Source organism: Pongo pygmaeus, chromosome 10 (assembly GCF_028885625.2).
Source record: "Pongo pygmaeus isolate AG05252 chromosome 10, NHGRI_mPonPyg2-v2.0_pri, whole genome shotgun sequence".
NCBI lineage: Eukaryota > Metazoa > Chordata > Mammalia > Primates > Hominidae > Pongo > Pongo pygmaeus.
The window spans coordinates 109,120,453-109,138,814 of NC_072383.2; the positions used below are offsets into that span (position 1 = coordinate 109,120,453).

The 18,362-nt window shown below is 40.3% G+C and overlaps 2 protein-coding genes and 1 non-coding gene across 7 annotated transcripts in view; 1 reads left to right on the top strand and 2 right to left on the bottom strand.

The window, feature by feature from the left end:
• Positions 1–626: 626 nt before the first annotated feature.
• VPS29 (VPS29 retromer complex component) lies at positions 627–11,110 on the bottom strand. 5 transcript variants are annotated; one of them, XM_063646737.1, is made up of 5 exons: positions 10,987–11,050; positions 8,473–8,484; positions 4,986–5,177; positions 1,968–2,203; positions 627–1,125 (listed from the first exon to the last, which is right to left on the bottom strand). In XM_063646737.1, the coding sequence occupies exons 1-5, from the start codon at positions 10,987–10,989 to the stop codon at positions 1,008–1,010; spliced, it is 561 nt and encodes a 186-aa protein (XP_063502807.1). In that variant the 5' UTR covers positions 10,990–11,050; the 3' UTR covers positions 627–1,007. The 5 variants fall into 5 exon arrangements, with proteins under 5 accessions (XP_063502807.1, XP_063502809.1, XP_054300948.1 ...); XM_063646739.1 differs by lacking the exon at positions 10,987–11,050 and adding an exon at positions 10,350–10,436; XM_054444973.2 differs by lacking the exon at positions 8,473–8,484 and having other exon boundaries at positions 10,987–11,110.
• LOC129011060 (small nucleolar RNA SNORD50) lies at positions 5,326–5,395 on the bottom strand. Its single transcript, XR_008493190.1, has one exon. It is a non-coding gene; the product is annotated as a small nucleolar RNA SNORD50 (small nucleolar RNA).
• The window catches only part of RAD9B (RAD9 checkpoint clamp component B), a 30,576-nt gene continuing 23,270 nt past the window's right edge, over positions 11,057–18,362 (top strand). Inside the window, exons 1-4 of the mRNA XM_054444969.2 lie at positions 11,057–11,321; positions 12,725–12,795; positions 14,537–14,692; positions 15,493–15,607. Of these exons, the coding sequence (XP_054300944.1) occupies positions 11,276–11,321; positions 12,725–12,795; positions 14,537–14,692; positions 15,493–15,607 (388 nt within the window). The 5' untranslated portion in view covers positions 11,057–11,275. The remainder of the gene's footprint in view (positions 11,322–12,724; positions 12,796–14,536; positions 14,693–15,492; positions 15,608–18,362) is intronic.

An 18,362-nucleotide genomic window follows, 5' to 3' on the forward strand; every position in this document is an offset into this window, starting at 1 on the left:
GGTTGGGAGTAGTTACACTAACAAGAGGCTTCTTTACATTATATATTACTCTAGTATGCTTCCTTGCTAAATTTGTATTTTTTTTTTTTTTTTTTTTTTGAGACGGAGTTATGCTCTTGACCAGGCTGGAGTGCAATGGTGTGATCTCGGCTCACTGCAACCTCCAACTCCAGGATTCAAGTGATTCTACTGCCTCAGCCTCCCGAGTAGCTGGGAATACAGGCATGTAGCACCATGCCGGCTAATTTTGTATTTTTAGTAACAGACAGGGTTTCACCATGTTGGCCAGGCTGGTCTTGAACTCCTGACCTCAGGTGATCCACCTGCCTTGGCCTCCCAAAGTGTTGGGATTAGGGTGTGAGTCACTGTGCCCGGCCCCTAAACTTGTATTTTTAAAACTTTTATTAAACCTTGAAAAATGGAAATAGCAAGTTTGAAGAATCACTGTTAATGTCAGTATGGTATATTACTTAGCAAATAAAATCTGAGTCCAACATTATGACACAATGTAACAGAAGAGCTCTGAAAGGTCATCTCGTCCACTTTAATATTTATATCCGTAGTTTCACTTGGTTCCTCATTTTTATGTTTTTTTTTTAAATTAAATACAGGTTATCAAGAAAGTATAAATGAAAGATAATTGTTTATTACTGGAGAAGAGAAAAATGTATACAAGAAAGTCTAGATTCTTTCTCCACATGCACTACTTTTGGAATAAAGTTCCAAATATCAACTTTGAAGATATTTACAAGGATAAGTTTTTCTTAACAAGTGACCAATTACTGTGTTGTGGACATTTTTTCGTAGAATCCATATACTGTAAACTAAATATATTCTTATAGTTTACAGGAAGCTTCGAGCAATTATGTATTAACAGAGAAGATGGTATTATATTTTACTGCAAAATATTATAAAAGTGATACAATTTTGTGGCTCTTAAATGTTTAATTACTTGATTTCAACAGGACAATGAAAAAAAACCAAAAATCATCAAGACAGGCCTGGCTTTAAGATTTTTTGTATTCGATTCGTTCTACTTTCACATCATCTCCAATTAGCTGATACACATAGGTGACCACTGTAGAAGCCTGGATATCCATCAACACAAATGATGGAATAATGTTTCTAGAAGAAAAAATAAATAATGTCAGTGTTTCGTAGCACAAAGCAGCAGCACTATAAATTTCAATTTAAGATGACTATTTAGATTCAGAGAAATCTGTTACATGTCACATGAACAGTTACCAAAAGATTGCCAAAATGGCTAGATTTATTTAAATGGTCACATGTGGCCGGGCACAGTGGCTTATGCCTGTAATCCCAGCACTTTGGGAGGCTGAGGTGGGTGGATCACCTAAGGTCGGGAGTTCCAGACCAGCCTGGCTAACATGGTGAAACCCCATCTCTACTAAAAATACAAGAATTAGCCAGGCATGGTGGTGGGTACCTATAATCCCGGCTACTTGGGAGACTGAGGCACAAGAATCACTTGAACCCGGGAGACAGAGGTTGCAGTGAGCCAAGATTGTAACACTACACTCCAGCCTAGGTGACGGAGCAAGACTCTGTCTAAAAAAAAAAAAAAAAAAGGTCACATTTATTTTTATTTTAATTATTTATTTATTGAGTCTCCTTCTGTCACCCTGGCTGGAGTACAGAGCCTCAAACGTGGCTCACTGCAGTCTCAACCTCCTAGGCTCAAGTGATCATCCCACCTCAGCCTCCTGTGTAGCTGGGATCACAGGCATGCACCACCACACCCAGCTAATTTTTAAAATTTTTTTGTAGAGACAGGGTCTCACCATATTGTCTAGGCTGGTCTCAAACTCCTGGGCTCAAGCAACCCGCCCTGGCCTCCCAAAGTGCTGGTATTACAGGCATGGGCCACTGTGCCCAGCCACATTTCTTTTACGAAATGTCACACATGCAATTATTTTACTAAAGCCCCCAAATTCCATACTACTCACGTTTCCAAGGCATTATATGCCCCAGTGGCAGAACCTGGATTAATGTAGAATTTATTTTCATGCTCAAATGCTTCAAATTTGTGTGTGTGTCCTGAGATAAGAATGTCCACATCAAATTGCCTCTGCAACAGGGCTAAGCTGGCCATATCTCCCCATGGAATAACTTGATGTCCGTGGATCAGACCAATTTTGAACTGTCCAACAGTCACAACTTTCTGTTCTGGATAATTCAGATTCTAACATAAGAAAAAGACATAAGAAAATATGTATTTTAAAGATACTGATGTTTAAAAAAATCAGTTTGCTTAAATATTCAATCTTATATGGATGTTTTGATGTAGTACCCCACAACACACACATTTATAAATTTTTTTTTTGAGACAGAGTCTTGCTATGTTGCCCAGGCTGGAGTGCAGTGGTACCATCTTGGCTCACCGCAACCTCCGCCTGCCAGGTTCAAGCAATTCTCCTGTCTCAGCCTCCCAAGTAGCTGGGATTACAGGCACCCGCCACCACGCCTGCCTAATTTTTTTGTATTTTTAGTAGAGACGGAGTCTCACCATGTTGGCCAGGCTGATTTCAAACTCCTAACCTCAAATGATCCACCTGCCTTGGCCTCCCAAAGTGCTAGGATTACAGACGTGAGCCACTGTGCCCGGCCCACATTTATAAATATTTTATTTCTTCTCGGTCTCTAAGGCTGCATCTATATTTTAAAACATGACTTACTCAATATAAACTGGAATTTATCATGCAACCCCTTTATTGTGTTTATTCCTATAGAATATGGGTTCTTTTGCGCATGCTGTAAATAATTATTCCCCCAAAACTTGTGATTTTCCTTTACCTAAGGCATGTAAGTTAGGGTGTGTTCAAATTATAGCTTAATGTAGCCTTAATACTTTTACAGATAGCTTAAAATAATGAGAGCTAACACTTGTATAGTACTTAGTATGAGCCAGGCACTACTGTAGGGGTTTTACAAATATCAACTTAATTAATACAAACAATCCTAGAAGGTTCTATTATGATCCCCACTTTATGGATGATGAAACAGGCAAAGAGGTTGTTTGTCCTTTCATCTCCCCGTCTTTCACCTCCATGCCACCTTTAATTTATCCAAACTCTTTTTAAAATATAAGAAAAAGACAGTATACCCCTTCAGTTTGGTTTAAGAAACCCCATTAAATAACACAAACCAAGATTAATTTATGAAAATCTTATATTCCCAGAAATACTATATATATAATTTTCTTTTTTTTTTTTTTTTTTTGAGACAGAGTCTCATTCTGTCGCCCAGGCTGGAGTGCAGTGGCGCGATCTCGGCTCACTGCAAACTCTGCCTCCCAGGTTCATGCCATTCTCCTGCCTCAGCTTCCCGAGTAGCTGGGACTACAGGTGCCCGCCACCATGCCCAGCTAATTTTTTGTGTGTTTTTAGTAGAGACGGGGGTTCACCATGTTAGCCAGGATGGTCTCGATCTCCTGACCTCGTGATCCGCCTGCCTTGGCCTCCCAAAGTGCTGGGATTACAGGCGTGAGCCACCGTGCCCAGCCCAAAATAAAATTTTCAAACTAGAATCAGGTTTATTATGCTACACCATACAATGTTGGCACTGGCAGGGGTCTTAAAAATCATCCATTCCAGTCATATTTACTAAGGATCAGAAAGGGGAAGTGATCTGCCAAAAATCCCATTATTAACTAATGGGAACTCCAGAACTCCTTACTTTTTTTTTTTTTGAGATGGAGTTTCGCTCTGTCGCCCAGGCTGGAGTGCAGTGGCACAATCTCAGCTCACTGCTAGCTCCGCCTCCCAGGTTCACACCATTCTCCTGCCTCAGCCTCCCGAGTAGCTGGGACTACAGGCGCCCAGCACCACACCTGGCTAATTTTTTTGTATTTTTAGTAGAGATGGGGTTTCACCGTATCAGCCAGGATGGTCTTGATCTCCTGATCTCGTGATCCACCTGCCTTGGCCTCCCAGAGTGCTGGGATTACAGGCGTGAGCCACTGTACCCAGCCCAGAACTCCTTACTTTTTTTCTTTAAAGTCAGGTTTATTGAGGCATAATTTACACAAAGTAAAATCTTACTTTTTCATGTATAATGATGGGTTTTGACAAATGCACATGGCTGTGTAAGCACTGCCACACTAAAGATACAGAGCAGCTCTATCACTCCTTCAAAACTCCCTCATGCCCTATAAAGTCAACCTTTGAGAAAGGAAGCCACAGGAGGGCTGCCAGCAGAGAAGTGATGTGATCTTACTTCACTTAAAAAGGATCATGCTGGTTGCTAGTTGGAGAATAAACTGGAAGGAGCAAGGGTAGAATTAGGAAGTTGGAATACAAGAAAATGATACGGTGGCTTGGAATAAAGTTAGTAGAGGTAGTGGCAGTGAAAAGTTCATAATAAAAACTTTGTAAACTTGGCTGAGTGTGGTGGCTTATGCCTGTAATCCCAGCACTTTGGGAGGCTGAGGCAGGAGGATCACCTGAAGTCACGAGTTCGAGACCAGCCTTGCCAACATGGCAAAACTCCATCTCTATTAAAAATAAAAAAAATAGCTGGACGTGATGGTGTGCGCCTGTAGTCTCAGCTACTTGCGAGGTTAGGCAGGAGAATCGGTTGAACCTGAGAGGCAGAGGTTGCAGTGAGCCAAGATCGTGCCACTGCATTCCAGCCTGGGCGACAGAGCAAGACTCCATCTCAAAAAAAAAACAAAAACAAACAAAAAAAACTTTATAAACTAAAAGACAGCATAAAACAGTAACAAAGCCACTTTTATTCAGTATCTATTTAGTTAGAATAAGTATTTAATGTTTACTAGGTGATCTAAATCAGTGATTTTCAAATAGTAAGGGAGGGGCATGATGTATAGTAATTTTACATTTGGAAAAGAAAAAGGGGGAAAAAAAAGACCTTACCAGTTGAGAAACCCTGGTCTAAAGATAAAGCTTATGTAAGTAATAATCAAGAAAGGGAGATATTTGAGAAGAGAAAGGGAAATACATCACCTCATCGAAGTCTCCTCTCACAATATGAACATCACCAGCCAGAGTCTTGAGATAGTCATAACTCTCTTTGGTGCAAAGGTTTCCTGTGCAGAGAATGTGCTGAATTTTTCCTGGCACCAGGAGTTTTTTGAATTTAGCTGGCAAACTGTTGCACCGGTGTGGGATGTGCAGATCTCCTAATACCAACACCAACTTTAAAGTGTCAAGGTGAGATAAAGCGTAATGTTAAACACAATGTCAAAACAAAATAGTCTCCTCTTGTAAGCCCCCTTTTAAGTCTCATAAGAGATCCCGAATCCCTGAAATTATTCATAGAGTTCCTATCATGACTCTTTATTTAATCTCAGAAGCTGAATCTGTACGTATTTTTCTTCAGGTCATCAGCTTTGGGATAGGTTTCATCATTGATTGTATCATGACAATTTAAACAGACATACTTATGGTAATGTACTTTGTTCTTAAATCAATCTTATTTTGGTTGTAAACAGTTGCGTATATAAAATACAGGTAATCATTCTATTTACCAAGAGTGAAATCAAGCATTCTAAAGTGATTCATTTAGAGACCTGTAAATACACTGAATTTTAAAAATTACAAAATGTAAAGTATACTACTGGGCCCTATAGAATTTGGCATTTTTAAAGACTGATATGGTAATTCATATTTCTGCAGTTGTAACATGAAATGATATATTAATCCCAGAAATATTAAGGAAATTGTTAATAGAGAAAAAAGTTAATTATGTAATTTATCTGTACTAGACTGACAACTATGTACAAACGTAATAGCCAAAATTTGGTATTTTTGTTACTTCAAACTATTAGGTGTACGTTACAGAGATATACAACAGCCTATGTTTCAGTTTCATCAGGTAAATGTGTGCTTTTGAATTATAATCTTTGATATCTTCACTTTCCTTCATTATTAGAAGTCCTCACTGTCATATTTTTATGGTCTGGATTAAATTGCTCATATACCCTCGGTATAGTTCCCCAACTTAAAAAAAAGAAAACATTTTCACAATCTTTCATGTATATTAGAGCATTAAAACAAAAAAGAGATCAGCTAAATAAGTGATAAATTTAGCATAAGGTGGTTTAGAGCTGCAACAGTCTCAGATGACAAAAGGAAATTTTGCTTTTAAATATAAAAGAATATAAACCCCAATCCTGTAAAATTTTAATTTAAAAATTTCTTTTTTTTTTTTGAGACGGAGTCTCACTCTGTCGCCCAGGCTGGAGTGCAGTGGTGCGATCTCAGCTCACTGCAACCTCCGCCTCCTGGGTTCAAATGATTCTCCTGCCTCAGCTTCCCGAGTAGCTGGGACTACAGGCGTGTGCCACCATGCCCAGCTAATTTTTGTATTTTTAGTAAAGACAGGGTTTCACCATGTTGGCCAGGCTGGTCTGGAACTCCTGACCTCAGGTAATCCACCCGCCTCCGCCTCCCAAAGTGCTAGGATTACAGGCATCAGTCACCACGCCCGGCCTAATTTAAAAATTTCAAGATTTGAGAAACAACATTAATTTAGCCATTTAACAGAATACTGTTAGATCATTTAGAAATAGTATCTGTCTGGCCGAGTGCGGTGGCTCACGCCTGTAATCCCAGCACTTTGGGAGGCCGAGGTGGGCAGAATACTTGAGGTCAGGAGTTCGAGACCAGCCTGGCCAACATGGTAAAACACCGTCTTTACTAAAAAGAAAAACACAAAAGTTAGCCGGGCGTGGTAGCAGGCGCCTGTAATCCCAGCTACTTGGGAGGTTGAGGCAGGAGAATTGCTTGAACTCAGGAGGCGGAGGTTGCATTGAGCTGAGATGGCACCACTGGCACTCCAGCCTGGGCAGCAGAGTGAGACTCTGTCTCAAGACAGACAAACAAAAAAATAGTATCTATCCTCCAAAGGACAACATAATCGATTTTTTTTTTTTTTTTTGAGACGGAATTTTGCTCTCATCGCCCAGGCTGGAGTGCAATGGTGCGATCTCGGCTCACTGCAACCTCTGCCGCCCCGGTTCATGCAGTTCTCCTGCCTCAGCCTCCCGAGTAGCTGGGATTACAAGCGCTCTCCACTACACCCAGCTAATTTTTGTATTTTTAGTAGAGACAGGGTTTCACCGTGTTGGCCAGGCTGGTCTGCGACATCTGACCTCAGGTGAGCCACCTGCCCTGGCCTCCCAAACTGCTAGGATTATAGGCGTGAGTGAGCCACTGTGCCCAGCCCAACAGAATCAATTTCTTCATGTTGATCAGTATAAGCACCTTCATTCTATACAAAATGTTTTCCTTTACAGATATTGCATGCATAAATGTACATGCCCTTTAACTGCTTTTAAAGGCATGACTATTCTTTAATATTATCAAAGAAAACATTAAATAGCTAATAGGATAAAACAAAATAGTTTTGCCACCGCAGACTTTGTAAATGAAAATTAATCAAAAAAAAACAAAATGTCTGAAATTAAAATGATTACCAAAAGAAGCTTGCTTCATCTTGCAACAAAAATTGAAATTATTGCAAAGAAAAGGAACTGTTACCAGGACACAGAGTTATCGGGACATAGTTTGTAATCTCAAAGTAACACAAGGTTATGAAATTAGCACACTTTAAATTGTTAAGTAAGATTCTTCTTTATAAAGACTAGTTTCAGCAGGTATTTGTTGTATGACCTATATTAATTGTTTCAATGCAGATCTCAGTGGACAAAACATCTGTAAAACTAAAAACCACTATAAAGTTTCCACCCTCACTGGTAATCAACATAAAAGTACCTGGATATAGAACAATCTTCATTTTAGAGGGGGATTCCTTCTGATATGGATTGAAGTACATAGTTAGTATGGGAATCTCGCTTTGAGAAAAAGGTAAAAAAAATAGATTTCTATATTTAAAAGAAGAAGAAGAAAAACAACAACAACAACCACCCCAAACTCATAAAAGGGTATATGTCTACAACAGGTTGAAATGTTTGGTACTAATAATGAATGAGCTGTTCAATCTGAATGTACCAGAAAGAACATTAGTAAGACATGGTACTTTATAATGATTGATGACCTAATTCTATAAAGTACTGTGGATTATCCCCAAGACTCAAGACTATTAGCAGTCTAAAGATACAACTGTGTGAATGACCACACAATCATTTCAAATTAGTAGGGATCCTTACTAGGACAGAATCCTCTGGTTTCCTGCTGATGACAAAGTTATGGGGAAATAGTGTTACATAACACGTGTCATACTTTGAAACATGTTCCTGCCCAAATTCCACACTTTGACAAATCGGGATAGACATAGATTATAGAGTCCTTTAAGAAAGCAAAAGATCCTGGAAATGGCAGTCTTATTAAATTGAAATAAAGAGCCAACCCAATCAAAGCATGGGAATTTGCTTACTTCCTTTCAACAGACCTTAAAAGGGTAAGAAATCCAGTCAGTAAACAGCCACCCAACCACCATTGTTAGTAGGAGCTAAGTGAAGAAACTTACTCTGTGCCCAGCCTTAGTGGAATGAAGAAGTTGATTGCAGACAGGGGGGATGAAAAAAAAGGGTGAAACATGACCAATGTTAAAAGAAAGCAACAAAAAGAAACCAAAAAAAAGAGAACAAAAAACCCATACCAAATGAGCAAACAATTGTTAATGATTTCTGAGTGTTATGAAAGAAAATGTTAAAAATCAGCTGTGCTCAAACAATACCAAAAGAAATATTTGCTTTATTTTTGAACATGACACACACACTTTTTAATAAATTTGTGTCAGTTTCTCCTACTTTTCCTAATCTTGTTCTGTACATCGACTTCCATCTCTGTTTTCCATTCTGTTTAGATTTTTATAAGGTTTTATAAAATAATGAATTTAGATTTCTACAAGACACTGTGGAAAATTTATCATCAGTAATAGCTTAAAGGCTAACATTTTCTGGATTCTTAGGGTTTAATTATTCAAGTATATGGATCTTAATTATCTTACATTCAAAATTCTAGTAGCTGGAAAATTATGCTGCAGCTAGGTGATTTTTTGTAGCTGATGCAACACAGCACCATGAATACATTATCAAGTGTTGAACAAATCAACTAAAGGTAAAGACAAAATAATAAAAACAAACACATTTATCCAGGTAAAACTGGACCTTTCCCACACCTGAATTTGCTGCCCACAGACTCTGGACACTGTACTGAGTGTTGAACGTCTGTATCCTTTGCCAAATAAAATGCTTTTAATCATGAAAGAAATGGCTAATGCTAAATTTTTCCCAGTTCTATTTCATATGAAAAATGATGTTCCAGTACAACTACCCTAAATAAGAGGGATCACTTCTGAAACAACTTGAGAAACATTAATATTTTGAAACCATGGCAAGTAATTATGTCTTCTCCCATGGATAGGTGTCTCGAAATTACTGTAAACTGGATTACTTTAAATTGGAGTCTGTTTAGAAGCAAAAATTAAAAGTGAGATTAAAGATTTTAAAGAAGCATGCACCATAAATCTCTGGCTGCCACGTCTGTAAGTCCCCTTCTTGAAAAGGCTGTTTGTCATGCAATAGTAATAATCTTAAAAATGCATAGCTTCTTTGGTTTCCTTGTAAAAATAAAAAAGAATGCAATAAATGCCTGTAGAGGTAGACGTCCCTTTACAGCTAACCTCCATCAACACAAATATGAAGATAATCACAGTTCCATTTCAAACAATTGTTTTTTTTTTTTTTTTTTGAGCAGCAGCAAGATTTATTGTGAAGAGCGAAAGAACAAAGCTTCCACAGGGTGGAAGGGGACTCGAGTGGGTTGCCCCAAACAATTGACTTTTTAAGAGTCAAAGGCACCTTTGAAAATATGATTACAGGCCGGGCGCGGTGGCTCACGCCTGTAACCCCAGCACTTTGGGAGGCCGAGGCGGGTGGATCACCGGAGGTCGGGAGGTAGAGAACAGCCTGACCAACATGGTGAAACCCCGACTCTACTAAAAATACAAAAATTTAGACGGGCTTGGTAGCGGGGCGCCTGTAATCCCAGCTACTCGGGAGGCTGAGGCAGGAGCTGAGGCTTGAACCCGGGCGACATTGCAGTGAGCCGAGATCCAGGCATTGCACGCCAGCCTGGGCGACAGAGCGAGACTCCATCTCAAAAAGAAAGAAAGAAAAAATATGATTACAGCTCTGAGCCCTCTCTAGTAGAGGTCCCCAGTTTTTATGTAGGAAGGTCTGAGGGGCACCAACCTACTGGGGGTGAAGGGGTGATTGCTTGAAGGTGGCTGGGGGAGACTAGGTAAGTCTCCAACACCGGCACTCTCCCCAGAAAAATGTGTATATTCACAAAAATTTCCCAACAGTTTCAAGGAGTTCACACATCATTAAGGAATCCTACCCTAAAGAGGCGTAGCAACCCGTGAAATGAAATAGCTCCAGCAATTGCAAGCGCCAAATCCCGCCCTCTGAGAGCACACCTGCTCATCTCAATGGCAGCTGGATGTTATTTCAGGAGCGAGGAGGGTGGTTTATTCCCTTTCCCTAGATAGCAAACTTAAACGGGTACGAAATTCTGCTCGCTACTTCCTGTTCTGCATCCGAGAGGCCAGCTTCCACCACTACACTCCAACCAGCGGGAGGTGCTTTTTGCGGGAAACGAGTAGGAAACGTCTGGAAACGGAGAAGGACCGTGCCCCTATCCCCGGAACATTCGAGGTATAGGACCAAAGGCCTTCCCTGGCTCGGGCGTGCGAGTCTCGTGACAAGTCCGGCAGCTTAGAGGGGCCTTTTTACCCCTTGGATGGCTTCTGGCCCCTTGGGGCCGGGATACGAGACCTAGGCCAGCCGCACCCAGAGGTGGCCGCTCCCTTCCTTCCCTAGCCCTCTTCCTGGGCCTTTCCCAGGCCAGCGCCTGGACCCTGACGCCGAGGCCTCCGGGATTTCCCAATTCCTCGCCCTGGGACTCCCCACGGCTCCCAACAACGCAGCACCCCACCCGAGAGCCAGGCCTCGGTCGCCGCAGCTGCAGCCCTCACCATCCTGTCACCGGGCTCCGCTCAGTCACCACCACCGCCGCCGCCCTCTTCCTCAGGCTCCTCGGCGACCCGCCCACTTAACCGCAACCAATGAGAGCAGAGGGAGACAGAAATTGCCGTACGGAGGCCCGCATGGGCCCTTCCCCGCCGTAAAGCCGTTTGGGAACTTGTGGAGGCAGGGTGGTAGAGTGCAGCGACGAGATCGCGAAGCTTTGAAAAGCGCGGGCGACATCCGGGCACCTGGGCCGTCGAGCTGAGGCGCGCCTTCCGAGCCTGCTTTTTAGGGCGGATGGCAGCTATGCTGAAGTGCGTGATGAGCGGCAGTCAGGTGAAAGGTGGAGCGGCCTTTGTTGTCTTCCCATTTAGCAGAGAGAAAAGCAGACGTTAATAGGTCGTCCCTACCATCGTCTAATTTTTCCTCTTCGCCTTTATGCGCAAGAACTGAGGACGCACGCCCTGGCCACAGCCCCACCCTCTCAAGTGCCTGTTAACTTCTGAGGGGAGGATGAGGACCCACCTCGTGTTACTTAGAGGCAGATGTAATATGGGTGGTATCCGGGAAATAGAGTTGTACCATCGGGCCACAGACTCGGGGTGCTGAGGACTGCGTGGGGAGGAGTTGAGATAAATAATGCTTGGACAGTAGAAGTATTTTTGTGCCAAGCGAACAGCATTAACATGTTTTTTTTTTTTTCCAGATTCTACCATTTTTAAAAATGTATGACCTTGGAAAAGTCACTAAATCTTTTTGGGGCTCAGTTTCTAAAACGGAAACAGGGGTAATGACTGCACCTTCGTCACAGTTTGTTTGGAGGCAATGAAATGGAAATGCATGTAAAGAGCCCAGTAATAGATGGAATGTACAAGAACTATTAGTATTGTAAACGGCGTTTTCAAAACGGAAGTTAGGCCGGGTGCGGTGGCTCACGCCTGTAATCCCAGCAGTTTGGGAGGCCAAGGCGGGTGGATCACCTTAGGTCGGGAGTTTGAGACCATCCTGGCCAACATGATGAAACCCCGTCTCTACTAAACATACAAAAATTAGCCGGGCTTAGTGGTGGGCGCCTGTAATCCCAAGCTACTTGGAAGGCTGAGGCGAGAGGATCGATTGAGCCCAGGAGGTTGAGGCTGCAGTGAGTTGAGCTCGCGCCACTGCACTCCAGCCTGAGTGTTAGAGTGAGACTCTGTCTCAAAAAAAAAAAAAAACATTAACAGTGTCATACGGGATCAGACTAATGTGTTTTCCAGCTCTAAATGTGTTTTGTGGTGGGGAAATCTGGCTACCCTCAAACATCAGAGATGTATGTTGAATACCCCTAATTTCTCTCATGACTTGTTGTGACTTGGCTATCAAGCTATTAAAACCACTTCAGATTATCTTCTCCATGCACTGTTTTCAGTTTTTGGGGGTCAAATACATTTATCTAAATCAAGTTGTAAAATACATTAGTATGGAAATTGGTTTGCCACAGTAGCTCCATGCAACACTGTAAACATATAGAAGGACAAATTTCGGTCAATTTTATCATTTCACACACTACAAATTTATTGAGCCCTGACTATGTGTCTGGCATTTTGCCAAGGGTATTATACTGTATTAAAGTAATGTATCATTAGTCTATAAGATACTGTTATTTTTGAATTTCTCTTGAGTCCTCTGAATGCTGAACTAGTCTTGTGATTTGTTTTTATTGTTAGAGGGAAAGAATATAAGCATCACCTTTCTTTTTCTCCATAGTATTTGGGAAAGCAGTTCAAGCTCTATCACGAATTAGTGACGAGCTCTGGCTAGACCCATCTAAAAAAGGTGTAAGTAAGAAAGTTAATAGATCACGTATTAAGGCAAGAGGAGATGTTTAAAGATCCCAGTCCCGATTGAATGTTAACTAGGAAATCCAGAAATTGTAATTATCCCTTTCACTGTTTATCTTTATTTTACATATCTGAATACACTTAGAGCATGGTAAAGTTGAAAATATGCAGATAAGCTTGATTGATTTAAACTGGAAGTCACAAACTGGTAGTTAAGAGACTAGCTACGGTCTGCAGGAATGTTTGTTGGCCTGCACTGTGTTTGTTTTTTTTTTTTTTAATTTGAAATAATTTCCAACATTTAAAAATTGAGGCCGGGTGCGATGGCTCACGCCTGTAATCCCAGCACTTTGGGAGGCTGAGGTGGGTGGATCACCTGAGGTCAGGAGTTCGAGACTAGCCTGGTCCACGTGGTGAAACTCCTTCTCTACTAAAAATATAAAAATTAGCCTGGCACGGTGGTGGGCACCTGTAATCCCAGCTACTCGGGAGGCTGAGGTGGGAGAATTGCTTGAACCCAGCAGATGGAGGTTGCAGTGAGTGAGCCGACATGGTGCCACTGCACTCCAGCCTGGGCAACAGAGTGAGACTCCGTCCCCCCAAAAAAAAAAAAAAAATTGAGAGAGTCAAATTTTTCCTGCTTCTCTTGAAAATTCAGAAGACCTGACAGTTTTGGGACTGCATTCATTCCCAAGTGGAAGTAGTTGGCTGAGACTGAGTAATGATTTCCCCCCTTAGACAAAGTGTGAGACTGCCAATATGCTGTAACTCCCTTATATATTGCAACTCCCTTATATATTGCCTTTTGCCATTTCACACATTAAGGTTAAGGCTCATGACTGGGTGTGGTAGTTCACAAATGTAATCCCAGCACTTTGGGAGGCTGAGACAGGAGGATCACTTGAGCCCAGGAGTTCGAGACCAGCCTGAGCAACAAAGCAAGACACTACCTGTCTCTACAAAAAATTTTTAAAAATTAGTCAGGTGAGGTGTTGTGTGCCTGTAGTCCCAGCTACTTGGAAGGCTGAGAGGAGGGAGGATTGGTTGAGGCCAGGGGTTTGGAGGCTACAGTGAGCTGCGATGGTACCATTGCACTCCAGCCTGGCCAACAGGCTGGTTTAAAAAAAAAAAAAAAAAAAAAGTAAAAAAGAAATTAAAAGAAAGTTAAGGCCCCTGCAGGCATTTACTATTTTATGTTTTCAACATGTAAACTTTTAGATTTAACCCATATACATATTCAATATAATATACATGTATGTATATACCTATACATACATGTATATATACATGTATGTGCACCTATATATATGTATATATAGGTATATAATAAATTAACAGACTTGTCCTGAGTGCCATTTAAACTATCAAGTATAGAATACAGGTTATGTCCTGTATATATATAGGTGTACATATATGTATATATATGCAAATTCAATACAGACTATATAGAGCAGTCCATGATTAACATCCCATGTTCTTATTTGAACACATTTAACTGTGATGTTAAACATAATGAAGTTTTCTGAATCAAGCTATTATTTAAAGAAAGTTTATTTTCTCCTAAATTTTTTTAAAATAAAAAAATAGAGGTGGGGTCTTGCTCTGTTGGCCAGGCTGGTCTCAGACTCCTGGCTTCCAGCCATCCTCCTGCCTTGGCTTCCCAAAGTGCTTGGATTACAGGTTCATGGGAGCTACCATGCCCAACCTCTCCTAAATAGTTTTTATCTTATTTTTCTAGCTTGCTCTAAGATGTGTGAATTCTTCTCGGTCAGCATATGGATGTGTCCTGTTCTCTCCTGTGTTTTTTCAACATTATCAATGGTCAGCTTTAGTGAAAATGAGTGAAAATGAACTTGACACAACACTGAATTTAAAATGCAAATTGGGAATGAAGGTAAATATAAGTGGCCCTGGTTTTCTCTTATTCTGTAGAAATATTCATTATATAGGACATAACCTGTATTCTATACTTAATAGTTTAAATGGCATTCAGGACAAATCTGTTCATCATTATTATTATTTTTGAGACAGAGTCTCGCTTTCTTACCCAGGCTGGAGTGCAGTGGTGCAATCTTGGCTCACTGCAACCTCCGCCTCCCAGTTTCAAGTGATTCTCGTGCCTCAGCCTCCCAAGTAGCTGGGATTATAGGCGTGTGCCACCATGCCCAGCTAATTTTTGTGTTTTTAATAGAGATGAGGGTTTCGCCATGTTGGCCAGGCTGGTCTTGAACTCCTGACCTCAAGTGATCCGCTTACCTCGGCCTTCGAAAGTGCTAGGATTACAGGCGTGAGCCAGTGCACCTGGCCAAGTCTGTTCATTTGTTTTTGAGACCGAGCCTCTCTCTGTCGCCCAGGCTGGAGTGCAGTGGCACAATCTTGGCTCGCTGCAAGCTCCGCCTCCCGGGTTCACACCATTCTCCTGCCTCCGGAGTAGCTGAGACTACAGGCGCCTGCCACCACGCCCAGCTAATTTTTTTGTATTTTTATTAGAGACGGGGTTTCACCATGTTAGCCAGGATGGTCTCTATCTCCTGACCTTGTGATCTACCTGCCTCTGCCTCCCAAAGTGCTGGGATTACAGGCGTGAGCCACCGTGCCTGGCCAAGTCTGTTCATTTATGAATGCATACACTTTTGTTTCTAAAATGAATCAACCATGTTAAGTATGTGCTTAATATGTGTATTTCTGTTACAGTCAATTTTGCCCATCTTTAGATGTCTGAATTCCCTTGAAAGAAATATAGAGAAGTGCAGAATATTCACCAGATCTGATAAATGCAAAGTAGTTATTCAGTTCTTCTACAGACATGGTAGGTATAATTAAAAGTGGTTTAAAATACTGTGTTTTTTTCTCAATAGTTTTCAAATTTAGAACATTGATATTTCATGTCAAGATTTCTTGTTACGTTATTGCTTAGAGTATGTGTAGTTAAGTGGTAGGGCAGTTTGAAGTATTATCCTTTTTTTTTTTTTGAGATGGAGTCTTGCTCTGTCACCAAGGCTGGAGTGCAATGCCGCCATCTCAGCTCACTGCAACCTTCACCTCATGGGTTCAAGCAGTTGTCCCGCCTCAGCCTCCCAAGTAGCTGGGATTACAGGCACCTGCCATCATGCCCAGCTAATTTTTGTATTTTTAGTAGAGACGGGTTTCACCGTGTTGGCCAGGCTGATCTCGAACTCCTGACCTCAGGTGATCTGCCCACCTGCCTCGGCCTCCCAAAGTGCTGGGATGAGCCACTGCACCTGGCCTGAGCCAGGCATGAGCCACTGTACCTGGCCTGAAGTATTATCTTACCTGTCATTGTAGAAGTATTGTAAGATGATTGGTATTATTTCTTTTTTTGACTTGTCAGTGGCACAAGCTTTGCCTGCATACAGCCTAATTTTTTCAAATATCCGTATGAATTCAAGCAATTGGTTGTTCTAAAATTTACTAGCTGCTTGATTATATATATGTATATTATATATAATATATAATATATGTATTATATATAATGTATGTAATATATATTACATATATAATACATATATCATATATGTATATATAATATACATATATATAATCAAGCAGCTAGTAAATTTTAGCTGCTTTATAATTTTAGTAAATTATATATAATACATGTTATATAATACATGTTATATAATATGTATATATAATATATACGTATTATATATTGTATGTATATATAATATATACGTATTGTATATTGTATGTATATATAATATATACGTATTGTATATTGTATGTATATACATATAATATGTATATACATATAATATATATTATATGTATATATAATATATACGTATTGTATATTGTATGTATATGTAATATATACGTATTGTATATTGTGTGTATATGTAATATATACGTATTGTATATTGTGTGTATATGTAATATATACGTATTGTATATTGTGTGTATATGTAATATATACGTATTGTATATTGTGTGTATATGTAATATATACGTATTGTATATTGTGTGTATATGTAATATATACGTATTGTATATTGTGTGTATATGTAATATATACGTATTGTATATTGTGTGTATATGTAATATATACGTATTGTATATTGTGTGTATATGTAATATATACGTATTGTATATTGTGTGTATATATAATACATATAAAATATGTATTATATATATTATATGTAATATATGTATAATATATACATAATATATTATGTATACGTATATATTATGTACATAATGTATAATATATGTACATATATATTCATTTTGAGATGGAGTTTCGCTCTTGTTGCCCAGGCTGGAGTGCAATGGCACGATCTTGGCTCACTGCAACCTCCACCTCCTGGGTTCAAGCAATTCTCCTGCCTCAGCCTCCTGAGTAGCTAGGATTACAGGCATGCTCCACCACACCCAGCTAATTTTGTATTTTTAGTAGAGATGGGGTTTTACCCTGTTGGTCAGGCTGGTCTGAAACTCCTGACCTCAGGTGATCCACCAGCCTTGGCCTCCCAAAGTGCTGGGATTACAGGTGTGAGCCACCGCGCCTGGCTGTATTTCTTAATTTAATCTTATATTTATTATAATATATTTTTATTTCAGCATATATTTATAGTCTTTAAATTGTTTCCTATAAAATACAAATAATTTAACATTATTTTTTCCTTCTTTGAACTTGAGTTCATTTAATAGCAGAATGATTCAAAGAACATGATTAAAAGCATAGCAAGCCTTGACATCACAAAGATATGAGTGTAAATTCTTCTCCACTTCTTATTAGTTTTGGGACAGTGCATAAGCTCTCTGAATCTTCATTCCTTACTGTGAAGTGGAGATGATCATGCCTACCCACAAGTTACGGGGTGATTGTGAGGATGAAGTGAGATCACATTTGTAAAGTACATACCTCAGTACCTGCCCCAGGGGGAGTACTTGATAGTGATTGCTGTTACTATAATTATCCTCTTTCCTTATCTCCAACTAGATTTTAGACAGAAACTGAATACTTGGTATTCAGTATCTCTCAAGTAGCTTTCTTGAATCATGTCCAGTAAGTATTTGTGATTGGTTAATTATTTAATAGTTTTTGTAGGGTAGTTATATGATACTATGCTTTAGGTTACAAGTAACAAATAAAAACAGATGGTCCAACTCAAACTAGCTTAAAAAATAAAGAGAAGTATTGGCTCATGTAAACAAGAAATTCAAAATTAAGTCACAGGCATGGTTGTTTTTGTTTTTGTTCTTAATTTTTGTAGAGTCAGGGTCTCATCATGTTGCCCAGGCTGGTCTCAAACTCCTGGGCTCAAGCAGTCCTCCTGCCTTGGCCTCCCAGAGTGCTGGGATTACAGGCATGAGCCACGGCCATGGTTTGATCCAGGGTGCAGCTTCTTTTCTTTTCTTTTCTTTTTTTTGAAACAAAGTCTCACTCTGTCACCCAGGATGGAGCAGGATGGAGTGCAGTGGCGTGATCTTGGCTCACTGCAGCCTTGACTTCCCAGACTCAGGTGATCCTCCTACCTCAGCCTCCGGAGTAGCTGGGATCACAGGAGCGTGCCACCATACCTGGCTAATTTTTTTATTTT

What these genes read in the sequence shown, in the direction of transcription:
- VPS29 (XM_063646739.1), bottom strand. Translation starts at nt 10,436, where the DNA reads ATGAGCAGGTGTGCTCTCAGAGGGCGGGATTTGGCGCTTGCAATTGCT. An exon ending in TGAGAGGAGACTTCGATGAG is followed by an intron (nt 2,204 to 4,985) that starts GTGATGTATTTC and finishes TTCTTATGTTAG; the next exon opens with AATCTGAATTATCCAGAACA. An exon ending in GCATATAATGCCTTGGAAAC is followed by an intron (nt 1,126 to 1,967) that starts GTGAGTAGTATG and finishes TTTTTCTTCTAG; the next exon opens with AAACATTATTCCATCATTTG.